The 27,645-nt window shown below is 42.9% G+C and overlaps 1 protein-coding gene across 1 annotated transcript in view; it reads left to right on the top strand.

The window, feature by feature from the left end:
- The window catches only part of PCDH15 (protocadherin related 15), a 1,187,477-nt gene that overhangs the window by 993,017 nt on the left and 166,815 nt on the right, over positions 1-27,645 (top strand). Inside the window, exons 27-28 of the mRNA XM_066601652.1 lie at positions 16,293-16,508; positions 20,816-20,904. Coding sequence (XP_066457749.1) covers positions 16,293-16,508; positions 20,816-20,904 — 305 coding nt within the window. The remainder of the gene's footprint in view (positions 1-16,292; positions 16,509-20,815; positions 20,905-27,645) is intronic.

The following is a 27,645-nucleotide window of genomic DNA, read 5'->3' as shown; positions in this document are numbered from 1 at the left end:
TTGTGTAAACCAAGCATTTGACACATCAAGAATGTTGCAAATTAATGTAAAAGTAACATGCAAATGTAACTATGGAAATACCAGAGAACAGATACCTTAACTGCTCAAAATACACTCACAATCCACAGTAACAATCACATTTTTGTCACATATCAATCTGCTATTGAAGCAAGTAGGATGGGAAAATTTACAAAGACTGGTGTTTCATATGTCAGCTATGCTGAGTTAAAAAAATGTATCATGACATACATACTATGGTACCATATTGAAACGGCATGGAGATAGAACCAAAACAACTTCTTGTATGATTAGTGAATCGAAAATCTTATGAGGAGAGTCGGGGTCTGGGGATCTACGTTAAGTTATAGCAATTACATTTTCCTTTTCCAAGGGCACACTGTTCTTCTAATCTAGTAATTTTTTCGAACAGGTGTGAAATCGACGGTGTATCTGTGCTATTCCGGTAAAGAGGAATCATGTCCTTAACTGCAATAATTAATTGGGACCACAAAGATTCTCTAAAGGTTGGCAGGACTGAGGGCACTAATTTTAATAAGAGCAATTCAGGAGATAATTGACAGTTTTGATTTCAACACAGGGAAGGCTACCGGCCAAAGCAATAACTTGATGAGACAGTTGATAGGATAGTCTTACTTAAAACCTCAAGTGTAGCAAAACTGGAATTCTTTATCTAACACTAATTTAAATCAGATGTTTTTGAGCTGCATAATGGTGCAGCCCACTACTCTTTTTTTTTACACTCATAACTACTCTCTTCATGATAATCTTCTGGTGTAGATGGAATAATCCTTTGGACATCTTAAAAATTAGCAGTTGTTGATAAGCAGTGCCCAAATTGGATAGATAGGTTACTTAGCAAAATGTGATGCTGCCAGTAAAGGATTCCTTCTAGATCTCCATATCTTGAATGGGGTCTTGTGGATGACCTTACATGCCTACCACCCATAATAGTGTGCCATGTAGTGCCAAACTACAGTTATACACTGATCAAATAGCATTGCCATAAGGTGTTCAAATAACACTGCCAGACAGTAACGCTGTCCAATGAATAAACTAGAGCAGGGTTCCCCAACTCCAGTCCTCAGCGACCACCAACAGGTCATGTTTTCAGGATTTCCTCAGTGTTACACAGGTGATGTAATTATTGTCAGTGCCTCAGACATTGCCACAGGGGTTCTTACCATAGGATATCCTGAAAACATGACCTGTTGGTGGTCCCTGAGGACTAGAGTTGGGGACCTCTGAACTAGAGGATGTAGCTCATGGTCTCTAGGTTTGGTCACCAAGTATTGGACTGGTGGTGCAAGCTTTCAAGCATAGGCAATCAGGACCTGTGACACTTCTTTAGTATTGATATTGGCCCACACTTATGGTGGTACTACTCTCTATAATTTTAAAGGCTGGTAATTTCTATTGAAGTGTTTTTAATTTTTTTTTTCACCACTAGAATATATAAATTTACATTTCAACTTTTTTTGGCAGTAAAGTTTGCTAGTTCATCTTACTAGTAGCAATGTTTCACCATTTGACCTCTCATCTGCAACACGGCACATAGTATTCGTTATTAGTATGTATTTAGCACAGTCTTTTGGTTTATTTCATTATAAATATTCAGCAGCTCTAGTTATCTTATGCAAAACTAATGTTTTCCATTTAGCATCTGCAAAATGAAACCTTTTATTCCACAGAAATGAATTACTATTATACAGCTTAGCTTAATATTTCTTTTTTGAATATAGGGGTTGTATGTAATTGCCACAATAAAATAGAAAAAAATCTATTTTCTTCCATTTTAATAGACTCCTGTGACCTAACAAATGTCTTCCAATAAAATTACATTTGTTGATACATTTATTTGTTATGCTTAGTGTTCTCTTGTGCTTTAGCAAATTAATGCAGTGCTGTTTATACATATTTAGAAGTCTGCACTGCTAACCGCCATGAACTTTTCCATCTGCTCTGGAACCACAGTGCATTCTTTTTGTAAATTGGAACACAATTAGAAAGGGCCATTTGTTCTGCAAATAAACAGAACAAACATCAATCAAAAAGAGACCAAATTTATGTTAAATGTTTTTGGTTGTCTGGAAAAGAAGGATTTTCATTTCGAATATATATGACCTGAGGTCAACACATAGAGGACTTCACTGCCAGTTAGTGATTACTATAGATACAGTTGGCCTAAAATATAATAGCTAACTGCGGAGCACACCGTTGACTAATAGAAATATCTAGTAAGAATTTCTATCCATCTGGGTTTTAATTGTTCCTGGCAAAATGTAGTTGACCTTTGACTAAAATTGCTCTGTAGTCATGAGCTGTTTTCACTAATGAAGCCCATGGGATTCCCACACTACCAAGAAGCTGATCCAGGAAGTGGTCAACCATGATACAGTAGGGCTGTTCAGTTACAGGCAAAAGTATTTTAGAGTTTTATTCTTTACAAAGCAAACCTTTTAGATTAGAATTCTGATAGAGAATGTTATTTAAATTAGTGTTACATATCGTTGTAATCTATGCTCTGGTGGTCGCTGGTGGGTAAAATTTGGATTCTCATGTCTGATATGAAGCAGGAAAGATTGGATCATATAATAAAAAGCCTGTATGAAATATTGAATGTCCAATTGCCATAATGAAAGATACAGAAAACCAGAATTACATTTCTTTGTCTCTTTAAACAAGCAACAGCCATGGCTAGTGATGAGGAAACTTTTATAAAGTTCAGTCAAAAAGTTAAGTTCGGCCGAAAAAGTTCGAACCAGACATTCACCAAGTTCCCTAAAAGTGGTACATAACACTGTTTAAGAACCACAAAAGCCCTTTGTAACATTTTGGAAGTGTTACACAGGGCTCTTATGGCTCTTAGACAGTGTTATACAGCAGTGTTCGGGACTAGTATTGAGTGAACCGAGCCAGTCGAACCGTATTTTGGGTGGAACCTTGTTAACATTTCAGTTCAGATTCATGACGAATCAAACCTTTTGCAAAGTTCAAACCGAAACATGGTTCTACTGGTTTGGTAGATTAACCCTTTCCAATCCAATGTCGGGCCTGCCCCGACATCATCATTTTCCTCCACAGCTCCGATGTCGGGACAGGCCCGACAGTGCAATGCAGGAGTGCATCTGCACCCGATCGTCAGACACATTGGGTGCAGATGCACTCCTGCACGGGTCCTCATCGCGGACCCCCAAGGAGAAGGGTTAAAAACCCTTTCTACCTTCTCCTTTACACATTACATAGCGCTTAATTAGGTTCCATGATCGCCGAGCCTGGAGGCTGAAGGGAGAATGCGGAAGTAATACTTCCACATTCCCCCTCCACTGTGTAGTGACCACCTGCACCCTCCTGAACTGTCAGATCAGGAGGATGAAGGGAAAACTTATTTTTTCTCATCCATTCTCCCCAGCTCCAATTTATTTGGAGCTGGGGAGAATGGATGAGAAAAAATGAATGGATTGGAAAGGGTTAACACATTACAGAAAAACAAAAGTCTATGAACAGATTGCCAGTCTCCAACCCAATGCTGAGCAACCAGTTGATACATCTGTCATAGGGAAAAACCGAATAGTAAGAACAGTATTGAAAAACTTTAAAAAATAAGTCACGCTCCGCACAGGTGTCAGAAAAAGTGCCACTGTGGCTTCATAAATATGCTATTTGATGAACACAGCATATGTTTCAATAGATTCTCTGAAAAGTAATATATATTTACATTGATAAATTTGCTCCAGTGTCTTTGTGTGTATTTTTCCAGTGTTTTTATTTATTTCAATTTATCTACCTCCTGCTCCACTGTTTAACATACTATGGTGTTCAGATTTGGCAGAGAAAGAATAGTTATAACGAATATAAAGTACCCGGTGTCCAGCTGTCTTAACCCCTTAGTGACCACCCTTTTTTTCTTTTTTTCATTTTCGTTTTTCCTCCCCCCTTTAAAAAATTGTAACTCCTTTATTTATCCCTCAAGGTCGTTGTATGAGGGCTTGATTTTTGCGAAACGAGTTGTATTTTTCAATGGTATTATTTAATGTACCAAAAAATTTGTACTGAAAAACTTTTTAAAAATTCTAAGTGGAGAAAAAAGGGGAAAAAAAACACATGCCGCCGTCTTTCAGTGCATCCTGTTTCTACGGCACACAAACTGCAGCAAAAATGACATGATAACTTTATTCTATAGGTCAGTATGATTACTACGATACCAAACTTGTATAGTTTGTTTTTGCTGTACTACTTATATATATTTTATAAGATATTTATTTTTTACATTATTTTCTGTCTCTTTTGCGCACAATAACTTTTTTACTTTTCTGTAGATATAGTTGTGTGAGGGCTCATTTTGTGCGGTACATCCTGTTGTTTCTTTTTCTACCATGTTGGAATACATAGGACTTTTTGATCGCTTTTAATTAGATTTGTTCTTGGCAACAGGGTGACCAAAAAAAGCACATTTCTGGCTGTTTTTATTTTTTTTCGGATGACATTCACCTTGCATGGTAAATAATGTATTACTTTGCTAGATCAGACTTTTACGGATGCAACGATACCAAATATGTATTTTTGTTGTATTATTTAGATTTTTTTATTGTAAATATGGCAAAGGGGGGGGGGAGGGAATTGAACTTTTATTACTTTCAAAAAATAAATTTATAAAACGTTATTATTCTTATTTTTACTTTTTCTTTTAGTCCTCCTGGGGGACCACAACTAGTGATGCTTAGATTGCTTATGCAGTATGATGTAATGACATAGAATTACATCATACTGCATTCTGACCGGCAGCCTATCAAGCCACCCCACGGGGATGGCTTAATAGGCATTCTGCCATGACAGCCCTGGGGCTTTTCAGAAGCACCCTGGCTGCCATGACACCCATACAGCTCCCCAGATCTCACTGCGGGGGCTGGGTGTACGGGAACCCCGAACATCGTTCAAGGGATTTAAATGCCACTGTCAGATGTGACAGCGGCATTTAAAGGGCTAACAGTCCCGCTCAGCCGTGCAGCCGAATGGGGCTGTTGCCCGCAGGTGTCAGCTGTAATAAACAGCTGAGACCTGTGATGTATGGAAGGAGATAGCAGCGCTATTCAAAACACAATAGTGTGGTCACTAGAAATGAGCGAGCACACTCGTCCGAGCTTGATGCTCGTTCGAGTATTAGAGTACTTGAGATGCTCGTTACTCGAGACAAACACCACGCGGTACTCGAGTCAAGTCCATTTCCTTCCCCGCATATTTAACGCCATTTTCTTGCTAATAAACATGCGGGGACTGCATTACCACTTCCTGCTGTGATGTGCCAGCCCTCTCCCCCCCCCCCCCCACAGTAGTGAGTGGCTGGGCCGATCAGGTGACGCCGAGAACTTAAACTGGTCCCGCCCGCGGCTCGCCTCAGACGCATGCTGGCAGAGGTTAGGGATAGTGCTGCTGCTGATATAGTGACAGTGTTAGAGTAGGATCCCGTCGTCAAGAACCCCAACGGTCCTTCTTAGGGCTACTCACTCTTCATAGTGTGCATTACTTTTGTGACTGGCTGGAAGCAGTAGTGCACCAATTTTTTTTTTAAGCATCTCGGGCTGTGCAGGCCATTTCAACTATAGCGTTCTCAGTCTGCAGTGTATTATGCAGAGTTTAGGGACAGGGCTACATCTCACTGTGTGCATTATAGTTGTTGCTGGCTGGGAGCAGTAGTGCATCAATTTTTGTATTACACATCTAGGCCTGTTCACAGCCTTGCAGTTATAGCGTTCTTAGCCTGCATTGCATAACGCAGAGTTTAGGGACAGAGCTGCTTCTATAGAAAAAGCTATACAGTCCTGATCCTCCGTACAAGAACCCCAATGGTTCTTCTTAGGGCTACATCTCACTGTGTGCTTTACAGTTGCGGCTGGCTGGGAGCAGTAGTGCACCAACTTTTGTATTACGCATCTAGGCCTGTTCCCAGCCTTTCAGTAATTGCATTCTCAGCCTGCAGTGCTGTACAACCAGCTCTCACCGTGAAACTCCTCAATTTCCTAGCCTTCTGCAAAGTAGTTCACTTATACCGTTCTATGTCTGCAGTGCATTAGACAGAGGTCTTACTGCTATACAGTACTGTAATATTGCCTGGGCCACTGTAAACTATTTCAGTTATATCGTTCTATATCTGCAGTGCATTAGACAGAGGTCTCTCCGCTAAACAGTACTGTAATATTTCCTGGCCCACTGCAAAGTATTTTAGCTCTGCCACTATGCAGAGCGTCTCACAATACCCTTTCCTTGGTGGGGTTGAGATAGCCGCAGTTACCAGCACTATCCACTGGCTTTAGAGCCTTCTCCCACTCCATACAGCCTCTCTTACCTACAAGTCTCTGTGAGCGGTAAATTACCACTATGTATTAGTGCGAGACAGCGGGTTAATTTTTTCAAGTCACAGCATAGAGCCTCCGCTATCTACAAATCTCTGTATGCGGTGAATTAGCCACAGTTGTCAGCGCGGTACAGTGGGGTAATTTATTTGGGCCCTGCTCTATTCTTAATCCACCATGATGAGGAGTAGGGGTAAGGGTTAAGGACGCGGCCGTCCAATTGAGGGTGTGGGCACAGGCAGAGTTCCTGGGCGTGGTCAATCACAGCCAGCTGCTGCGGGATTAGGAGAGAGGCAAGTTTCTGGGCTGCCAAGCTTTATATCACAATTTGCGGCTCCGCGTGGTAGACTTTTATTACAAACAGAGCAGTGCGAGCAGGTCCTGTCGTGGATGGAAGAAAACGCGTCCAGCAATGTATCGACCACGCAGTCTTCTATGCAGTCCACTACTCCCGGGCTAGGGACTGCAACTCTGAATCCTCTGGCTGCTCCTCCTTCCTCCCAGCCTCCTCACTCCATGAAAATGACATATTCTGAGCAGGCAGACTCCCAGGAACTATCACCTGAGGAGTTTGTCGTGACTGATGTCCAACCTTTGGAAAGTTCCCGGAGTCTGGGTGATGAGGCTGGGGACTTCCGACAACTGTCTCAAGAGCTTTTTGTGCGTGAGGAGGAAGATGATGATGAGACACAGTTGTCTGTCAGTGAGGTAGTAGTAAGGGCACTAAGTCCGAGGGAGGAGCGCAGAGGATTCGGAGGAAAAGCAGCTGGACAATGAGGTGACTGACCCCACCTGGTTTGCTAAGTCTACTGAGGACAGGGCTTCAGCGGGGGAGGTAAGTGTAGCAGCAGGACAGGTTGGAAGAGGCAATGGGGGTGGCCAGGGGTAGAGGCAGGGCCAGAGCGAAGAATCCCCCAACTGTTTCCCAAAGCACCACCTCGCGGCAAGCCTCCGTGCAGAGGGCTAGGTGTTCAAAGGTGTGGATGTTTTTCAGTGAGAGCGCGGACGACCGACGGACAGTGGTGTGCAACCTGTGTCACACCAAGGTCATCCGGAGAGCCACCACTACCAGCCTCACCACCACCAGCATGCGCAGGCATATGATGGCCAAGCACACCACAAGGTGGGACGAAGGCCGTTCACCGCCTCCGGGTCACACCACTGCCTCTTTCCCTGTGCCCCAACCTGCCACCCAGATCCAATCCCCCTCACAGGACACACGCACGAGCGCCTCCCAGCCTGCATCCACACCCTCACCTCCACTGTCCTCCACTCCATCCAGCAATGTCTCTCAGCACAGCGTTCAGCTGTCGCTAACACAAGCGTTGGAGCGAAAGAGCAAATACGCCGCCACCCACCCGCACGCGCAAGCTTTAAACGTGCACATTGCCAAATTAATCAGCCTGGAGATGCTGCTGTACAGGCTTGTGGAAACGAAGGCTTTCAAAAACATGATGGCTGCGGTGGTCCCGTGCTACTCCGTCCCCAGTCGCCACTATCTTTCCTTTTTCCTAGTGTGCTGTCCCCGCCCTAAACCAGCACGTCTCCCGCAACATAAATCGTGCCCTCACCAACGCGGTTACTGGGAAGGTCCACTTAACCACGGACACATGGACAAGTACTGGCGGGCAGGGCCGCTATATCTCCCTGACGGCACATTGGGTGAACTTGGTGGAGGCTGGGACAGCTCACGTCCTACCCACACCCAGAATAGCGGGCCCTACCTCGGTGCTGGTATCTGCAGCGTTTTATGCCACCTCCTCCAAACCCTCCCCCTCCTCCTACTCCGCCACGTCTACCCCTCAATTAAAAAGTGTGGGCACGTCGGTAGCAGTCGGTAGTGCGCGGCGCGGCAGCGCAGTGGTGGGCAAGTGTCAGCAAGCCGTGTTGAAACTAATCAGCTTAGGAGACCAGAGGCACATGGCCCCCAAGCTGCTGCAGGGTCTGACAGAGCAGACCGACCTCTGGCTTTCGTCGCTGAGCCTCCAACCAGGCATAGTCGTGTGTGACAATGGACGTAACCTGGCGGCAGCTCGGCAGCCTCACAAACATGCCATGCCTGGCCCACGTCTTCAGTCTGGTGGTTCAGCGCTTTCTGAAAAACTACCCCCACTTGTCTGACCTGCTCGGCAAGGTGTGCAGCGTCTGCACACATTTCTGCAAGTCCACCACGGAGGCTGCCACCCTGAGGACCCTGCAACGTCGGTTTCATCTGCCAGAGCACCGACTGCTGTGCAACGTGCCCACTTGCTGGAATTCTATGCTGCACATGTTGGCCAGGCTGTACGAGCAGCGTAGAGCAATAGTGGAATACCAGCTGCAACATAGGTGGCGGAGTGGTAGTCAGCCTCCGCCTATAATTTGGCTACAGAAATGTTACTGGGGTCTGCCTATATCTTTTCTACTGAATGGTTTGAGAGGTTCGCTTATAATTTTGCTACAGAAATGTTACTGGGGTCCGCCTATACTCCTGCTACAGAAATGTTACTGGGGTCCACCTATGCTCTTGCTACAGAAATGTTACTGGGGTCCACCTATAATTTTGCTACAGAAATGTTACTGGAGTCCGCCTATACTCTTGCTACCGAAATGTTACAGGGGTCTGCCTATACAGTTTCTACTGAATGGTTTGAGGGGTTCTCTTATAATCTTGCTACAGAAATGTTACAGGGGTTCGCCTATACTTTTGCTACAGAAATGTTACTGGGGTCTGCCTGTACTCTTGCTACAGAAATGTTACTGGGGTCTGCCTATACTATGGCTTCAGAAATGTTACTGGTGTCTGCCTATACAGTTTCTACTAAATGGTTTGAGGAGTTCGCCTATACTCTTGCTACAGATATGTTACTGGGGTTCGCCTATACTTTTGCTGCAGAAATTTTACAGGGGTCTGCCTATGCTTTGGGTGCACAAAAACTTCCCGTTTTATCTGGCACAAATACACTGACTGACTAGTTCAGAAATGGGGGCTGAGGCCGAGGTCCTTGTCGGGGTGAAACTCTGCCATGTTTGGGCACTCTGATTTCTTCCTGTGTAATACCATCTTTGTGCACCGACAGCATAGGTGAGCCCAAGAAACTCAAAGACTTCCCATTGCAGTGTTCAGCTATCTGACACCTACACAGAATGACATGTGTGGGGCACGTGGATTTCCCATTGCTATGTAACTCGTGGCACCTTGTGTCACACAAGGTGGAGGCTGGGACCAAGCCTGACCCAGGGCTCGCTCACGTACTTCCTAAACAGAGTATTGCGGGTCCTACCTCGGTCATGGTTTCTCGGGCTTATTATGCCACCTTCTCCTCCTGCTTGGGGTCTGGGGATCAGCGCTGGGCAACATGTATTTTCTCTCGTGTTACCACAGTTATCTGAGACACTGGTTTGGGCCAAACAAAAGGAGCATTGTTGCATTCATGAGACGTTCACAGTTGCACTAGCATCCGAGTCTGCTTTACACCCACGATTACTGAGGGTGTGGGCCGAGGTTGAGGTCCTTGGCAAGGTGAAATCGCCTTGTTTGGGCGCTCTGATTTCTTTACGTGTAATACTTTCCTTGCATTCCAGGGACTCGCCTATGCTGTGGGTGCACAAAGACTTCCCATCGCAGTGTTTTACCTGTCTGGCACAAATACACTGACTGACTAGGGCAGAAATGTGGGCCGAGGCCCTTAGCTGGGTGAAACTCTGCCATGTTTTGGCACTCTGATTTCCTCATGTGTAATACCATGTTTGAGTTCCTTGGGCTTGCCTATGCTGTGGGTGCACAAAGACTTCCCATCGCAGTGTTTTACCTGTCTGGAACAAATACACTGACTGACTAGGGCTGAAATGTGGTCCGAGGCCCTTAGCAGGGTGAAACTCTGCCATGTTTGGGCACTCTGATTTCCTCATGTGTAATACCATGTTTGAGTTCCTTGAGCTCGCCTATACTGTGGGTTCACAAAGCCTTCCCCATTGCATTGTTCAGCTATCTGACACATACAAAGAATAAATTGGACAGAAATGTGGGCTGAGGCAGAGGTCCTTGGCAGGGTGAAACTCTGCCATTTTTGGGCACTCTGATTTCTTCATGTGTAATACTCTTCTTGGGTTCCAGGGGCTCGCCTATGCTGTGGGTGCACAAAGACTTCTCATTGCGTTGTTTTACCTGTCTGGCACAAATACACTGACTGACTAGGGCAGAAATGGGGGCTGAGGCTGAAGTCTTTGGCGGGGTGAAACTCTGCCATGTTTGGGCACTCTGATTTCTTCCTCTGTAATACCATCTGTGTGCACTGACAGCATAGGCGAGCCCAAGGAACTCAAAGACTTCCCATTGCGGTGTTCAGCTATCTGACCCCTACACAGAATGAATTGTGTGGGGACACGTGGATTTCCCATTGCTATGTAACTCGCGGCACCTTAGGTCACACAAGGTGGAGGCTGGGACCGAGCCTGACCCTGGGCGCTCACGTGCTTCCCACACAAAGTATTGCTGCATTGTGGAGATGTGTAGAAGTGCTGGCACCTGAGTCCCCTTTATGCCCATGTTTGCGGCCCCCTGACAATTTTGTGATGGAGGTGGCATAGGATTGGAATGATGATCGTACGTCCATTTTTTCATCAACTCTCAACAGCATTGTGGGCTATCGCCCACACTTTCAAAGAGGGTCGCTGCCTAGCCCTGCCAACCCTCTGCAGTGTATGCCCCCGGTTCCTCCTCATCCATTACGCACCTATAAATACACATGAGGGTGGTGTGGCTATGAAGCGAGAGTGTGGCATGAGGCCAGCTGAACGCTGCGCAGGGAAAATTTTGGGTGCGTTGTGGACGCAGGGTCGTATGGGGGGTTGGACAGCAATGCCAGCATGTAACCCAGAAGAAGAGGCAGTGGTGTCACTGGCAGGCAGTGATTGCCCTTGGTTGCAGGTAATGTGGTGCCTAGCTAAGATGTGTCAGCGCGTGTGCCTTGTTAATGAGGGTTTGTCAGAAGTAAATTGTTAGGGGGGTTGACGCCAGACTTTTACCCCCATTTTGGCTTAATAGTGGCACCTGGGAGCCTCAGATGCAGCCATGCATGCTACCCCTGCCCTTCCCTATCCATTTCTCTGGTGTTTCCATGGTTTTCTGATGTTTTCTGGTGTTTGACAAGTCATCGCCTATGTGGAGCATCGGTCCCATACAAAAATGCTCGAGTCGCTCATTGACTTCAATGAGGTTCGTTGCTCGAAACGAGCTCTCGAGCATTAAGAAAAGTTCGACTCGAGCAACGAGCACCCGAGCATTTTGGTGCTTGCTCATCTCTAGTAGTCACTAAGGGGTTAAGTCTCCCATTTGATGCTGTCTTGTCCTCTGATTATACATTTATTTTGCTAGCTTTCTACACCAAGCCTGTCTTGTATATATGTGTTCTTTGTGTTCCCCGGGCTTATTACTGTAGCAGGACGGCTTAATCCAAGGTGAGAATGGCAGCATTGCCTTTTCAGTACAGTTATTGTGAAGCCAGACGGAATCCTTTCAAACTGTAAATAATAGTGGGATTGCTGAATAATGATAACAAGATTCCCAACAATGTCTGTGAGTTTGGAAGGTTTAAATAGTTCTTATCACATTGTAGACCAAACAAAACAAATCAACCTTGCCCTGTAAATAATGTGCTACACAGAGATGACACAATGCATACATTCATAAAAGATAAAGCATGAGTTCTACTTCACAGAGTTGTCATTTTTGAAATACACATGGACTTCTACCAATGAATAAAAAATCGGCAATCCTACTGGTAATAATGCTGGATTATAGAGAAAACTTTCATTGAAAAAAAGCTAACACTCAAAATAAATATTTTGATAAAATCAGTTAAAACTTCTGATGTACTCCTTAGAGGAAACATTATTTTTTCTGACTAACTGTAACACTCAGTGTCTTTTATAAAAATGTTCATGGATGCAGATAATTTAAAGGTCACTTTAGCAAAAACATATTTTGTTACCACTGCACCCCTTACCTGATTGCCTGTCACACTTTTGACATCACCTGAGAATATTGCAGTCACTTCCATGCAGTGCAGCTTCCTTTCTGATACTTATCAATCAGGCACCATCGTGATTTCTAGATTCTTCTCTCTTTTATCTCTTCTATGCTAGCTTTCCCATGATGCATCAACACAGAATTATATAAACAGTTTGAAACAGTATTCTCTTTGCCCACAGGGAGGACAGTGTGATTATTAGTACTCTGTATATTCACCTAAATAAGGCTCAGAGCTATAAGTATGCAGTCAGAAGAATAAGCTGTAATCTCCTTCATTATAACTGTGTGACAGGAGCTTCTAATAATCAGCATAAAATGTGATAAAAGTTTCTGCTCCCCCCACCGCCTTCCACCCCATGCAGAGCCTCTATGGTACAATCCATTAGTTCATCACACAGGTAATACTAGTAGACGTATATATACTGGGGGGCTACTTATGTGATGAATAAAAAACTAAAAATCACTGGAGTGGCCCTCTAATTCCCATTCATAATTTAGTAGTTGAAGCGAGACTGTATTTGTACAGGCAAGTGAGATTTTGATCAGTCAGAAACTATTTTCCATGAAACTTTGATACCATGTTTATGTGTTTGGGATGAGTTTTTGGATTCTTACACCTAATTTGAATCCAGTTTACATCCGTTTTTCACTGCTCTGGCCTTTCTTTTTTTTGTATGTGGTCCCATAGTAACATGTGAAAACTGCATTACATTTGGATGCGAATTGCATGGCATGTGATTGGGATGCAACATTTTATGCTCCCATAGAAAATAATTGGTGATTCTTGAAGAAGAATAGCTCAAAAAAGGACGTGCAGGGATTTTCTAACTCAGACTATAAATTGTGGGAATTAACCAATTCAAATGAATGGATTCTTTTGCCATGCCAGTTCTATCCATCACAGAATTGATCAGAACTTGTTCAAGAATATTGCTTGTTTGAATATAGCCCAATAGACTTCTCATTATATATCAGTACTCAATGTCCACTCAATCAATGTGTTGGATCTTCTCAAACATGCTCCATTAGAACACTAAGGGTTGACACCCACTGGCGTTTTTTTCTCCACTGCGCTGCAAGAGTAAAGTTAAAGTCTCGCAGCGCAGTGCGAGAAAAAAACTGGCATCACGCCGGGATATCGGCATCACACCGGGAAATCGCCAGTCTTTTCAATGGGGCCAGCGGTAGCAGCACTAGCCCCATTGAAAAGAGATGGAGAATGCCGGGGACTTCTGCCACAGCAGTGACAGCTGTGACAGCTGTGGCAGAAGTCCGGACTGCTGCCCATCCCATTGAAAACAATGGTTTCTGCCAAGCCCCGCAGTATGATTATCGGGGAAGGGCTTGAAATATAAGCCCTTCCCCGATAATCAGCAATAAGTGTAAAAAAAATTTTTTTTTTTAATTACTCACCTCTCTGTCGCTCAGGCACATCCTCCGGCTGGCTCCCCTGCACTGCTATTAAGCTCTTTCAGCAGGCGGCGATTTAAAAATCCCCGCCTCCTGAAAGGGCTGTGCTGAATGAATAGCTAAGGGCTATGTGTCATTGGCTGAGCGCTCAGCCAATAGCTAAGCACTAGCTGCTATTGGCTGAGCCCTCAGCCAATCAGCACAGCCCTTTCAGGAGGCGGGGATTTTAAAATCCCTGCCTGCTGAAATAGCTTAATAGCAGTGCAGGGGAGCCAGCCGGAGGATGCGCCTGAGCAACAGAGAGGTGAGTAATTAAAAAAAAAAAATTTTTTACACTTATTGCTGATTATCGGGGAAGGGCTTATATTTCAAGCCCTTCCCCGATAATCATAAAGCGGGGCTTGGCACAAAGCAGTACTTTCAATGGGATCGGCAGCAGTGCCGATCCCATTGAAAGCAATGGAATAGAATGCCGGGGACTTCTGCCACAGCTGTGACAGCTGTGACAACTGTGGCAGAGGATTCCTTCATCCCCGCGGTCCCCGCGGGGATGAAGGAAACTCCTGACACAGCTGTGGCCAAAGTCCACGGCATTCTCCCTATGTTTTCAATGAGGCTAGTGCTGCTGCCGCTGGCCCCATTGAAAGCACTAGCGATGCCAGTTCTATACCGGCGTCTTTCTTGCGCTGCAAGGCGAGAGTTTTCTCTTGCTCTCACAGCACAAGAAAGAAAATATCGCTAGTGAGTGTCCACCCTGAAAGTAATTATGACTATTGTTATACTTATGGTTTATTAATTGAATGTAAGGCAAGTGCAAAAGTACAGTTCTATAGAAATCGCAATTATGATTTATTAGATGAGCAATCCAAAGTTTCATTTCTGAAAGAATTAAAATGGTTAGGCAGTGAGCAAGGAACTTTACATCAAAAACACCTCAGCATGGTTGTACTGGATCCCCACACTCCTGTAGAGATTTGATGGGACCCCTCAGTATAGAACAGTGCGGCATATAGCTCCTGTACATGCTAAAATCACTTAGTCGATTGAGTTATTATATTACTTGCTTACTTTAAGTTCTATGCAAATAGGGAAGATGGAACAATACCTCCACAGTGCCAAATATTGGACGGCAGCATTCCTTCAAGTCAATATTAGACTCTTTATACAAGCCTTGTAACAATGACGGGGAATTGCCTTCAAATAGGTGGCACTGTGGAGATATTATTCCATCTACCTTATTAGCATATTACCCAGAGGAGCATAAATGGCCTTTTGAGTCTCCTCGCTCCCTCACTGTCTAGGTGCTCTCCCTAAGGAGAAAAGATAGTGTTTCTGACCCCCTTTAAGTTCTATTTACATTGGTGTTCTGGTTATCATTTTTCTAAAACCCATAGGAGATCTGATGAGTCAAATCAAATCTAGAACAGATTTCCAGATTCTTCCTGATTCTTTTTTTTTAAGTAGACAGAAAAATGCAACATAGTTTGCTGTCTTAACCATCAGAGAAACCTGACAAGAGTGTAAACAGAGTCACATATCCTATATAACATTTGTAATACAACCTGTTCAAATTTCAGTTTTTTAGCAGCATTCTAAGATATTAAAAGTCCAGTACTACAATTTGAACTTTGTTCCAATGATCATTTATTCTATTGTGTCAACCAGACCACTTTAGATTTCTAACAAAAAGCTACAGATGCTTTGTGCTGTATACAATAAAAGGCCTGCCTAATATACTCCCCCAGCTTCCGCTAGTACTACTTAATTATTTAGAACATTTACTGGTTTGTGATCCCCTATGGAAATGCAGTACTCTTTGAAGATAATGACAGCATACTGCCTTTTTCCTTCTTTGTGTTCCATTAAATTTCCTTTAGGATTACCAGCGGCACTGTGTTTAAAACTAATTGCTGCACTTCAACATAAATAAATGTGCTTACTTTTAAGAGGTTAAACTGGTTAGTACACCCATGACGAACAAATGTCCTATATGATTTACTGGAAAATTAAATAGAATCATGGGTCAAATGAAATCTAGAAACTATTTCAATAAGTACCTTTTTTTTGTCTTTAAGTAAATCTTAGGAATCAAACTGGTTTTTGATAGCTCACATTTGTCAATGGTATACAAGTTGATAAATAAGCCCTGTATGCCATAAGGAGAACTTCCCCCAAGACTTCAATTAAAGGGAACCTGTTAGAAGATTTATGCTGCCCTAAACACGGGCAGCATGAAATACCAACAGGCTCCCTCATTATAAAGAACTATGTTTACTGTGAAACGCTGCAATATTTTCAGGAAAGCATACTGTAGTTTTGAGAAGAATGTAAGTAGAGACCCGCAAGTAAAGCAAAGCCAAGAGGGAAAAACTGGAGAAAAGCTGCTTAGTGGACACTTCTAACAGTAGCGAGCTCTCTTAACGATGTTAGGAAATTGTAACAAAAAGTATATTTGAAATTTGCATGAACTCTCCTAATACACATTTTAAATGTCATTGCAGACCACAGATAGAGATACTGGGAACTACAGCAGCAATAGTTATAAACTGATTGTGCCACCAATTAAGGATGGAAAAGAAGGCTTTGTTATCGAATTCTATTCTGGAGTTATCAAAACTGCAATGCTCTTCAAGAATATGAGAAGGTCTTATTTCAAATTTGAAGTTATTGCAACAGATGATTATGGAAAAGGGTTGAGCAGCAAGGCTGATGTCATTGTAAGTATATTTAAAAATATCTAATAATACATTTGACTACTTGTCTAAAGCGAGACAACTGAATTTTATGATTGGTTCTATTTTGAGGAGATTACATAACTTTTGTTACTTTCTTCCAGAAACTGTGCCAATCTTGTCTTTAGTCTGCTTCTAGTATTACAGCTTACAGCGGTGCTTGAAAGTTTGTGAACCCTTCAAACTTTTTCATAATTCTCCCTATATCTGACCTAAAACTACCGGTATATCAGATTTTCACACAATTCCGAAGAGTAGATCAGTTAAAGTCTGATCTTCACAATTAGAGATGAGCGAGCGTACTCATTAAGGACAGATACTCGAGCGAGTATTGTCCTTTTCGAGTACCTGTCTGGTCGCCTGCAAAGATTTGGGTGCCGGCGGGGGTGAGCGCTGTGTTGCGAGAGTGAGCAGGAGGGAGCCGGGGGGGGGGAAGAAATCTCCTCCCCGTTCCCACCCGCTCTCCACCGCCGGCACCTGAATCTTTGCGGGCGAGCAGGCAGGTACTCGAAAAGGACGATACTCGCTCGAGTATCTGTCCTTAACGAGTACGCTCACTCATCTCTATTCACAACACATTTGTGAAAGTGTATAATGATGCAAGGGAAATTTTGTAGGATCTTAGAAGATGAGTTGTTGATGCTCATCAGGCTGCAAATGATTACAAACCTATATCTAAAGAGTTTGGAATCCACCTACCCACAATCAGACAGATTGTGTACAAATGGAGGAAATTCAAGACCATTAATACCTTCTCTATCAACCGTTGAGCAACAAAGATCACATCAACAGCAAGGCATATAATAGTGTGAGGTCACAAAGAAACCCAAGGTAATTTCTAACCTACTAAAGGACTTTTTCACACTAGCTACTGGTAATGTTCATGACTCTACCATCAGGAGGACATTGAACAACAATTGTGTACATAGCAGGACTGCAAGGAGAAACGGGTCTGTACAATGAACATTGCTTCCCATCTGCAGTTTACTAAAGATCACCAGGACAAGCAAGAAAGTTACCGAAACAAAATAGATCTTGCATTATGCTTGGAGAAAGAAAAACACTGCATTACAGGAAAAGCATCCTACCATGTGTGGGACATGGTGGTGGTAGTATCCTGGTTTGGACCTGTTTTGCTACATCTTGACCAGGATAACTGGCCATCATTGATGGTACAGAATTTTGAATTATACCAGCAAATTATAAAGGAAAAAGTCAGGACATCTGTCCGTGAGCTGAATTTCAAGAGAACTGTTGGTCATGCAGCAAGATAATGGCCCAAAGCACACAAGTCATTTTACAAAAGAATGGTTAAAGAAGAAGAAAGTTGAAGTTTTAGAATGTCCAAGTGAAAGTCCTAGCCTTAATTCTATAGAAATGTTATAGAAGGATTTGAAGTGATCCGTTCATGGGAAGAAACCCACCAACATAATAAAATTGAAGCTGTTTTGTACGGAGGGGCTCAAATTTCTACAAGCTAATAAGAAGGACTAATCAACAATTACCAGAAATGTTTAGATCTGGTTATTGCTGCACAAGGGGGCCACACCACATACTGAAAGCAAAGATTTGAAAACTTTTGCCGCTCACAGACATTGATATTGGATCATGTTCCTCAATAAATAAATAACCAAGTCTACTATTTTTGACTTATTTGTTTGATTTCATTCTCTTTATCTACTTTTAGGACTTGTGTGAAAATCAAATGCAGTTTTAGGTTAAATATTAGCAGAAATATGGAAAATTCTGAAGCGTTCTCAAACATTTAAGCACCGCTGTAGCTTCATTTACTTAAATTTAAATGTGGTACTGTTTCTGAAAGAGATTAGCCTTGGTTTTGTAATCTCAGATGAATGACCACTTGCTTAATATATGGACTACTCAAGTTCACTATAGTTGGAACTATTCTTACCAAGCAGCTTTCTATTCTATTCATGGACACAACCTTGAGTGATAAATCCTATTTTCTGATGTCCACGTGCCATAATAGTACATATTGATAAGACTAGTCTATATATGAGACAACTCCTTTAAGTGCCTAGACTAAAGGAGGCTTGTAATGGTGATATATTCCATGTGGTTTTAGTGTTTCATTTATAGTCTCCTACAGTGTTGGAAAGAGGCCTAGTTAAGGAATGATTTTAGTAAATAGCCAATTTTTACATTTGGCATTGTGTACTTTACGGGAAAAAAAATCTGTAAAAGATAGACAATATTAATTGAGTTACAAATGCTGAAATTTGCAGTGTAAAAGTTTTCAGAACTTCAGAAGTTGTTTTGAGGAAGAAAAAAAAACCTCAGATCTCTCCTTTATGAGTCCACAGAACTGACAAAAAAGTCACCAGCTATAATAAAAATTCAAATCTAATGCCAACACAACTTTTAGACATTTTCCACTTCTGAAACATGCATGGATTAGGTCGTCATTTGTAAATCTTACACAGCCTTTCAAGATGGGAAACCTATTATTTCTTTTTATGTCCAGAGCTTTCAGAATATCTCAGCTTTTAGGTTGAAAAGCAATTTTGTTTTGTACCATGACAGCACATCATGTGTTACCTAAGTGAGTGCTTGTCAGAGCCATTGATCCTATTCCAAAGAATTGAGACGAGCGTTCTTGAAGTCCAGCTTCCTAGAGGGAGTTTGAAGTCATTCTGTATAAAGTTAAACCCTTGAACTAAAATTAAATATTATTACGGCCATTTTCATGTAAGTGGAAATAGTTTTAGTGAATTTAAAAACAAATATTTTTTTTTAAGATGGAAGGTGATCTGAAGTAAATAAGTTAAAAACTACCCTTAAAATCTAACCATGATGTGTCTAATGCAACACATATTGTTACGTTATGAGAATTCAGCCGAAATTGAAATAAAAATTTACATTTTGAACTTAAAGAACTAAGCAATTATGTGGTAATTTTCCTATGTAAGGGTGGCTTCACACGAGCGTATTTTTGTGCGTGCACAAAAACACACTTCTATTAGAACCAATGCATTCCCTATGGTGTGTGCACATGTCCCTGTTTTACAGGTGCATGCCTGCAAAGATAGGACATGTTTGCTCTAAATGGAATGCACGCATTGTCATCAATGGAGCTGCGGCTGCTGCCGATACCCTGTAATTGTTTTTTCAGGGAATGGCTTTAAATATAAGCTCTTCCCTGAAAAACAAGAATTTTAGTCTAAAAAAAAAAACTTACCTGTCCGCCGCTGCCTTGTCCTCATGGGGATGAAGAACACATCTGCTGCATGCGGTAGATGTTTCCTTCATCCCCGCGGGGAATAAAGCATTCCTTGCTGCACCTGCCACATCTGTTATAGATGCAGAAAAGGAATTCTAAATCCCTGAAGGGAATAAGGAATTACCTACTGCAGCTGTCACAGATGACAGCTGCGTTAGGGGATCCAGCTGCCGGTATCCAGTAATTGTTTTTCAGGGAAGGGCTTTAAGTATAAGCCCTTCCCTAAAAAACAAGGCAAAGTAGTGTAAAAAATCATAAACACTACATACACACCTTCCTTCAGCTGCTGGGGCTCAGCCGCATACTTTCTGCACTATCCCTGGCTCTCCAATGCAGTTCTTTCAGCAGGCGGGGATTTAAAATCCCCGCGTGCTGAAAGAGCTGCTTCTGATTGGCTGCGGCACTCAGCCAATCACAGGCAGCTGCTTCTGATTATGGCAGATGACAGCTCAGTACTCTGCACATTTCAGCACTAGAGCTGTCCATGGAAATCTTTCGGGGTTTAACTGCATGGTCAGTGCAGCAAGCCCCAGAGATTTTCTGGGCATGCCACTAAAGGAGTTAAGCCAGCCATGGCCAATACTAATAGCATCACTATCTTGCATAGTAATAAATAATTATCTATAGATGTAGTATATAAACATTTATATGCACAAACAGACATACTTTTTATTTGGAATTCCCCTTATACTCCAGAATTTACTATAAAAACACGCCAATGACATCTAATTCCTTCAAAGAACCACTAAATGGGAATAATCATTAGCCAGACATAAAATCTGCAGTTATAGCGGTAACAATATACACATAAACTAAGTACACAATACTTAAAAGCATTTGTTTATTCTGCAGTTCTTACTTCCAGCAGTTCTGTTTTGTAAAAGAGAACAGCAAGGCTTCCTGGTTCCTACAGCTACTGCTCTGAGCCGAAAGGAGAAATTATTAGATTACTACTGCCTACTCGAGAAACGTGAAATCTTTTATCACATTTGGTACTAATGGGGCAGTCCGCCTGAAGTTCCACTTGATTTTCTTGTCAATATCTTTTCAGATTTCTGTGGTCAACCAGCTGGATATGCAAGTTATTGTTTCTAATGTTCCTCCTACGGTTGTGGAAGAGAATATAGATGATCTTATAAGGTAAAGAGATTTTTCTTGTTGGTTGCACGATTATGTGCTGCTTGCCTTTTTTTTATGTGTGCAAGCGTAGGACAGCATTTTACACCGGACAGAAAAACAGTGCAAGATGAAAACATAATCTGCTGTATATTCTGAAGGTTTATTGCGCTGATGGCTATGTGCAGCACAATTTGGAAGCTCTATGGAAATTGTGCTTTCTAAGGGCTCAGTCAGACAGGTGTTTTTTCACGTGATTTGCGCATGCGTCCGGCGATTTTATAAAACCATTGCTTTGCAATGGTATCGGACAAATGAGCGCTTTTTATGCGCTTGTCCGATAAATTATAGAACAGAAATCGCAGATCGCACCTATCTGCGATCTGCGATTTCTGTTCTCTTCTTTATATGCGCTCAATGGGGCCGGCGGCAGCAGCACTGACCCCATTGAGAACATATAGTAGACAAATCATTCTCCTCTGCCACAGCTGTAACAGCTGTGGCAGAGAAGAATGATGTTTGCCCATTGAATTCAATGGAGCCGGCAATACAGCCGGCTCCATTGAAAGCAATGGGCTGCCGGCGATCACACGATGAATTTTTGGGAAGGGCTTAAAAATATAAGCCCTTCCCGGAAATTCATCCAGAAATGTGTAAAAACAAAAAAATATATGTACTCACCTGGTCCCGGCAGACGGAGTTCAGCGCGGCCGGCATTTCTCCTGAACTGCTCTGAGTAGTATTCAGCAGCCGGGGATTTAAAATCCCCGCCTGCTGAATGGGCTGCCTCTGACTGGTCACAGCCCTCACCAATAAGAGGCAGCTCTCACTCACCCATTCATGAATTCATGGCTGTGACCAGTCAGAGGCAGCCCATTCAGCAGGCGGGGATTTTAAATCCCCGGCTGCTGAATACTACTCAGAGCAGTTCAGGAGAAATGCCGGCCGCGCTTAACTCCGTCTGCCGGGACCAGGTGAATATATATATTTTTTTGTTTTTACACGTTTCTGGATGAATTTCCGGGAAGGGCTTATATTTTTAAGCCCTTCCCGAAAATTCATCATGAGATCGCCCGCACCCCATTGCTTTCAATGGAGCCGGCTGTATTGCCGGCTCCATTGAATTCAATGCGCTAGACAGCTCCGACCCGTTTCTATTGAAACGCAGCTAGGAGCAGTTTTTTCGGGCGATTTTTCAGCCCCGGTCACGTGATTTGCGGATGCTCATCCATCATGCGATCCGCAACTCGCGGGAAAAAACGCCCGTGTGACTAAGGCCTAATGATTATGGCTCAGGATCAAAGCAGCAAAACATACACAGGCAGCAACTCCTGCAGATGCATGTAGGATAAAGTAATCTTCCTCTCCTCTCTAGTATTAGAGAACTTCAAACTTTTTTTTTTAACAGGATCAACTTTTTGTTTTACTAAAGTTTTTTGTACACACACATCTTCCTTATGTCATAGACTATGGCAATCTAAATTTTTACAGGGGTTGTTCGAGTTGTATGTTCTCTGTCAAAAAACCCAATTCCCATGCACTACCATAAGAAATAGGCATTGACTTACCTCTCCCTGCTGTGTCCTGCAGTACCGCTTCAGGCCTTCCGTTTGACGTCATGTTTACAGATTTCCCTGCCTTTTTATAGGACATGACAGATGCTGCAGGCAATGACAAAGCTCAGGGATCAGTCGCTGCGCTCTGCTATTGGGTGCAGCACCTGTAATATCTCATAAAGTGGATGGAAATGTAGGCTGTATACAAACATAGGAGCGGAGGACCAAGCAGCGCCTCTGTTCACAGTGGATGGAGGTGAGTATATGCCTGTTTGCTGTGTTAGCGCATGGGGAATGGGGTTTTACAGAGAGCATACAACTCGTGCAACCTCTTTAAATGGAATCTGTCAGCTACTATTAGCCCCATAAATTTATGTTTAGGGCTCACAATATCTAAAACACTGAATCCAATTATGTGACACTCAACTTTTCAGCAAGATGATGCCCTCCACAGCAATCATCACGTATCTCCCTAGTTTCCGTATTGCGCATTTGCAGCAATTTTTTACCTGCACAATACAGGGGTATAAGTGCTTATAATGTTATGTAAGACAAGTATGACTATTCTATAAAAAAAAAATGTAGATAAAGTTTCACCTATTTGTACTGTGTTTTGGACTGGTCAACATATTAAACTGAAAGAGAAGCCCTCTATGAAGGTTGTAAAAAGAACTTCAGAGGTCAAATCTTTCAAAAAGAACTCCTTCTTGTACTTTCAAGATCTGTGGACTCTATAAATGGTAGCTTCATAATAGTAAAGAGGAAAGGTCACCTATGTTTTAAAACTTAATTTATACAAATATGGGACGGAAAAGTATCTCCACATTGCCACCTGCTGGAAAGTGCCTAACCTATTAGTCAATGTTCGACCTTTCGACATGACTAAGGATATAAGCCAAACCAGAGTATTCATCAAAAGGAAAAGACACTTATCTGCAGAAGGACTCCTTTGGGGTGTTTGCAGGGTGCAGGTTGACTGACTGAGAGGTCTTGATGTGTTTTGGGGGGAATAGAGTTTCTCCTTGAGTAGCGCTCCAAGTTGGTATAGGGAATCTTATATACGCCTTGCGATGCTCCCTAGCAAAAAGGTATGTAAATAGGGAATGGAAAATTGCCTTCACAGCATCACCTATTGGAAGGCATTGCAACATGAATAATGATATAAGCCAAGCCTCAATCTTCACCAGAAAGATAAGATACATCTACAGGCAGGCTCTTCCAGGTTGTTTACCCCTCACCATTGTACTTGACTTGAGAGACTTGAAGCTTTCCATGATGCGTACACACTAGAGATGAGCGAGCATATTCGCTAAGGGCAATTACTCGATCGAGCATTGCCCTTAGCGAGTACCTGCCCGCTTGGAAGAAAAGATTCGGCTGCCGGCGGTGGGCGGGGAGTGGCTGGGGAGAGCAGGGAGGAACGGAGGGGAGATCTCTCTCTCCCTCCCCCTCACCCCGCTCCCCCCTGCTCACTGCCGCAACTCACCTGTCACCCGCGCCGGCAGCCAAACCTTTTCTTCCGAGCGAGGAGATACTCGCTAAGGGCAATGCTCGATCGAGTAATTGTCCTTAGCGAGTATGCTCGCTCATCTCTAGTACACATGTTTGAACAATAAGTTAGATGTCATGCCAATATAAATATCTACAGAACGACTACATCTCCGAATACAATTTATCCAACTGGATTTGCACTGTTAGCCACTTGGCTAAAGCCTCTATTTCTTCTGAAAGCAGGTGTGCACATTAAATAAGCTGCTGCATGCAAGTCTGATAGAGCTGCATGATATGAAATGTGTGGAGAGACTTGAAGCTTTCCATGATGCGTACACACTAGAGATGAGCGAGCATACTCGCTAAGGGCAATTACTCGATCGAGCATTGCCCTTAGCGAGTACCTGCCCGCTTGGAAGAAAAGATTCGGCTGCCGGCGGTGGGCGGGGAGTGGCTGGGGAGAGCAGGGAGGAACGGAGGGGAGATCTCTCTCTCCCTCCCCCCCACCCCGCTCCCCCCTGCTCACTGCCGCAACTCACCTGTCACCCGCGCCGGCAGCCAAACCTTTTCTTCCGAGCGAGGAGATACTCGCTAAGGGCAATGCTCGATCGAGTTATTGTCCTTAGCGAGTATGCTCGCTCATCTCTAGTACACATGTTTGAACAATAAGTTAGATGTCATGCCAATATAAATATCTACAGAACGACTACGTCTCCGAACACAATTTATCCAACTGGATTTGCACTGTTAGCCACTTGGCTACAGCCTCTATTTCTTCTGAAAGCAGGTGTGCACATTAAATAAGCTGCTGCATGCAAGTCTGATAGAGCTGCATGATATGAAATGTGTGGAGAATTAAGTCACAGTCCTCCCTCCAATACATCAACTTAATCTCTTCACAGCTGTGAAACTATAACTAAATGTAGCCAAATAGTTATGTCTTCAATCCTGCAAAATAATGAAATAGGCTAGCAACCAGTGCTATGAATTCTTGTATATATTAATACTGACAAAAATAAGGGGAAATCTCACTTTTATCAATCAAGGCCATCGGGTAACTGAAATCTTGCTGAAATGTAATGGAGTGCACACAACCTCCAAACATTGCTAGGTTTAGGCCTTTCCAATTTTTAAATGACTCTATTAGGGGCATGAGATCCCCAAATCTTTTCCACTGTCAATGCAAATAAGAGTCTAGAGAATACAGGAGTCTAGAGATGAGCGAACCTACTCGGCCACGCCCCTTTTTCGCCCGAGCACCGCGATTTTCGAGCACTTCTGTACTCGGGCGAAAAGATTCGGGGGGCGCCGTGGGTGAGTGGGGGGTTGCAGCGGGGAGTGGGGGAAGAGGGAGAGAGAGAGGGCTCCCCCTGTTCCCCGCTGCTACCCCCCGCTCCGCCACGCCTCCCCCCGCCCCCCGGCGCCCCCCGAATCTTGATACCCGAGTACGGAAGTACTCGAAAATCGCGGTGCTCGAGCGAGTAATTACTCGAAACGAGTAGGCTGCTCATCTCTACAGGAGTCCCATTCGACTTGTTATGTACATTTTTTTTCCTGTTAACTCAGATTCATTCCTATGTATATCTATATATTTGCAGTATTGGATTAAAAATGCATAGGGGAAAACAATCTATATGTTCATTATGTTCTTAAATAATTATACTGTACATTCTAAAAGGTTTTTACAAACAACATGTTAGATATCCTGAACTGGTAAGATTACTTACATAGATGAGCGAGCATACTTGATAAGCTCTAGTGTGAGCTGAAAAAGCACAGGAGACAACTCTTTGGTAAATCGAACCGTATATATATATATATATATATATATATATATATATATATACACACACACAATTTATATTTTTTGGGTTGGGGGGGGGGGCATTTTGCTGTTTGCCTCAAGCAGAAGAAGGGCTAGCCACAATCTGGGTAGTTGACAGCAGAAAAATACTCTTATTATTAAGATAGATATCTTACAAGCTCATATGAGTCTCCGCTAATGGTTAGGATAGGTGAGAGGGGAGCAAACGTTAGGTCATTGTTCCCCTTCCCCGCATGTGATAAGACCTGACAGGGTTGGACAGAAATAAATAATAGCCTGGTGTATCTAACAAAACTGGAGGTTTGAAAGGTTTTATTTTCTTTTCCATAGCAGATAATTTGGAATCATTGCGGCGGTGCTCCACATAGCTAATATTAACATATATGGGCCCAGAAAAAAAAGGATTTTGCCATCGTTGTCCCATCATATGTCAAAGTTACATTGCTATAAGAGGGCACAAAGGTAGTTTTCAGGAAACTGTGTCTAGGTTACTGATAGGATTCCATTAGGCCCCTCCACCACTTAAAAAAAAACATGCGTGTAATAATTGACACGTAATAGTGGAGTCAGTTATTTTCCTTCATACCTAAATGTCAATATGGTGCAGTTAAAGGGGTATTCTCATATCTATAGGTTGTGCCATACAAGTCTGAGAGATGCAGATACCATCTCTGGGACCCACATCTGCTCAAGAACTGACATCCCCTCTCTTGCCCAAGAGGCAGCCATGGTACGTTAAGAGAATGGAAACAGCCAAGCAGGCTGTTCTATATGGTTTAAATGTTCCCGACCGCCCAATGACCGCTGCATACAGAGGTGAATTGCTGTCTCAGCCATTTTTGGCCATGATAGGAATAACCCTTTAAGGCTGCTACTTGAGTGGTAAATAACACAAGCTGTTAACATTATCATATTAGGACATGAATATAAGAGTGTTAACAGCAGGACAATAACAGCCAATTTCATCAAATACACCCATACTAGCGGCTACGGCAGAAAATAACAATCACCTTATGTGTTCCTTTGTTCTTGGGCTGTACAGAAAGGAAGAATGAAAATTACTAACCAGGACTCACACGAGCATGAAAAGAAGACTTGTAGATAATTATCACATGTACATTGACCTTTAGAACTGCATACCCGGAACAAAAGTGATTGATGGTTTTCCGAAAAAACCTACAAACTTGCTTTAGGTTAATTAATTTGAGTTTTCTCCTACATATACCTCAGTATAGTAGTTTGTAAATTTCCTTTGTATTATACTTTTATTCATATTCAGTACTTACCAGTATTTAAGTGGCACATTCGGGTTGTAGTTGAACATTGGGTAATTGCAAAAATGAACTAAATGTAGGGTCACTGAATAACTCTGCATTAAGGCCCCATGTATTAAACTGTAAGGTGGCAGACAGAGGACCCTGTAACTCCATAAGGTGAAGATACTTTGTTTTGCTCTTTGAGGTTCGCTAATGATAGAGAAATTCTTCTTCAAATGCAATACTTCTAAGGGAAAATGCTTTCATAATTTGGCGTTCAGTATACCATGCTACATTTTTTTTTTTATTCATACAGAATCTGACAGAAATAAATTTAATCTCTGTATGCCTGCATACAAAATCCTAGAGCCCGCTACAAGTTAATGGGTGCCCTATTACAACTTGGAAGTTGTGCAAAGCCATAAAACAGCTAGATGATTGATGCCAAAGTTGCTATTAGGTCCTCCAAAACAGAAGGAAGTGAATGAAAACCAGGTTAAATGGCGTGTAAAGTTAGCATCTTTGGACTCTGTTTGCCTCATTAAGTTGAATGGTTTGGCTGTAGGCTTTGTTTGGATACCATTTTTGAGTATTCAAACAGAACTCCTGTCGGAAAGCTCGACTGAGAGTTTTAATG

The sequence above is a fragment of the Eleutherodactylus coqui genome, chromosome 4, assembly GCF_035609145.1.
Source record: "Eleutherodactylus coqui strain aEleCoq1 chromosome 4, aEleCoq1.hap1, whole genome shotgun sequence".
NCBI lineage: Eukaryota > Metazoa > Chordata > Amphibia > Anura > Eleutherodactylidae > Eleutherodactylus > Eleutherodactylus coqui.
Note: the sequence above shows the minus strand (reverse complement) of the source record. Positions and strands in the feature narration are given on the sequence as shown.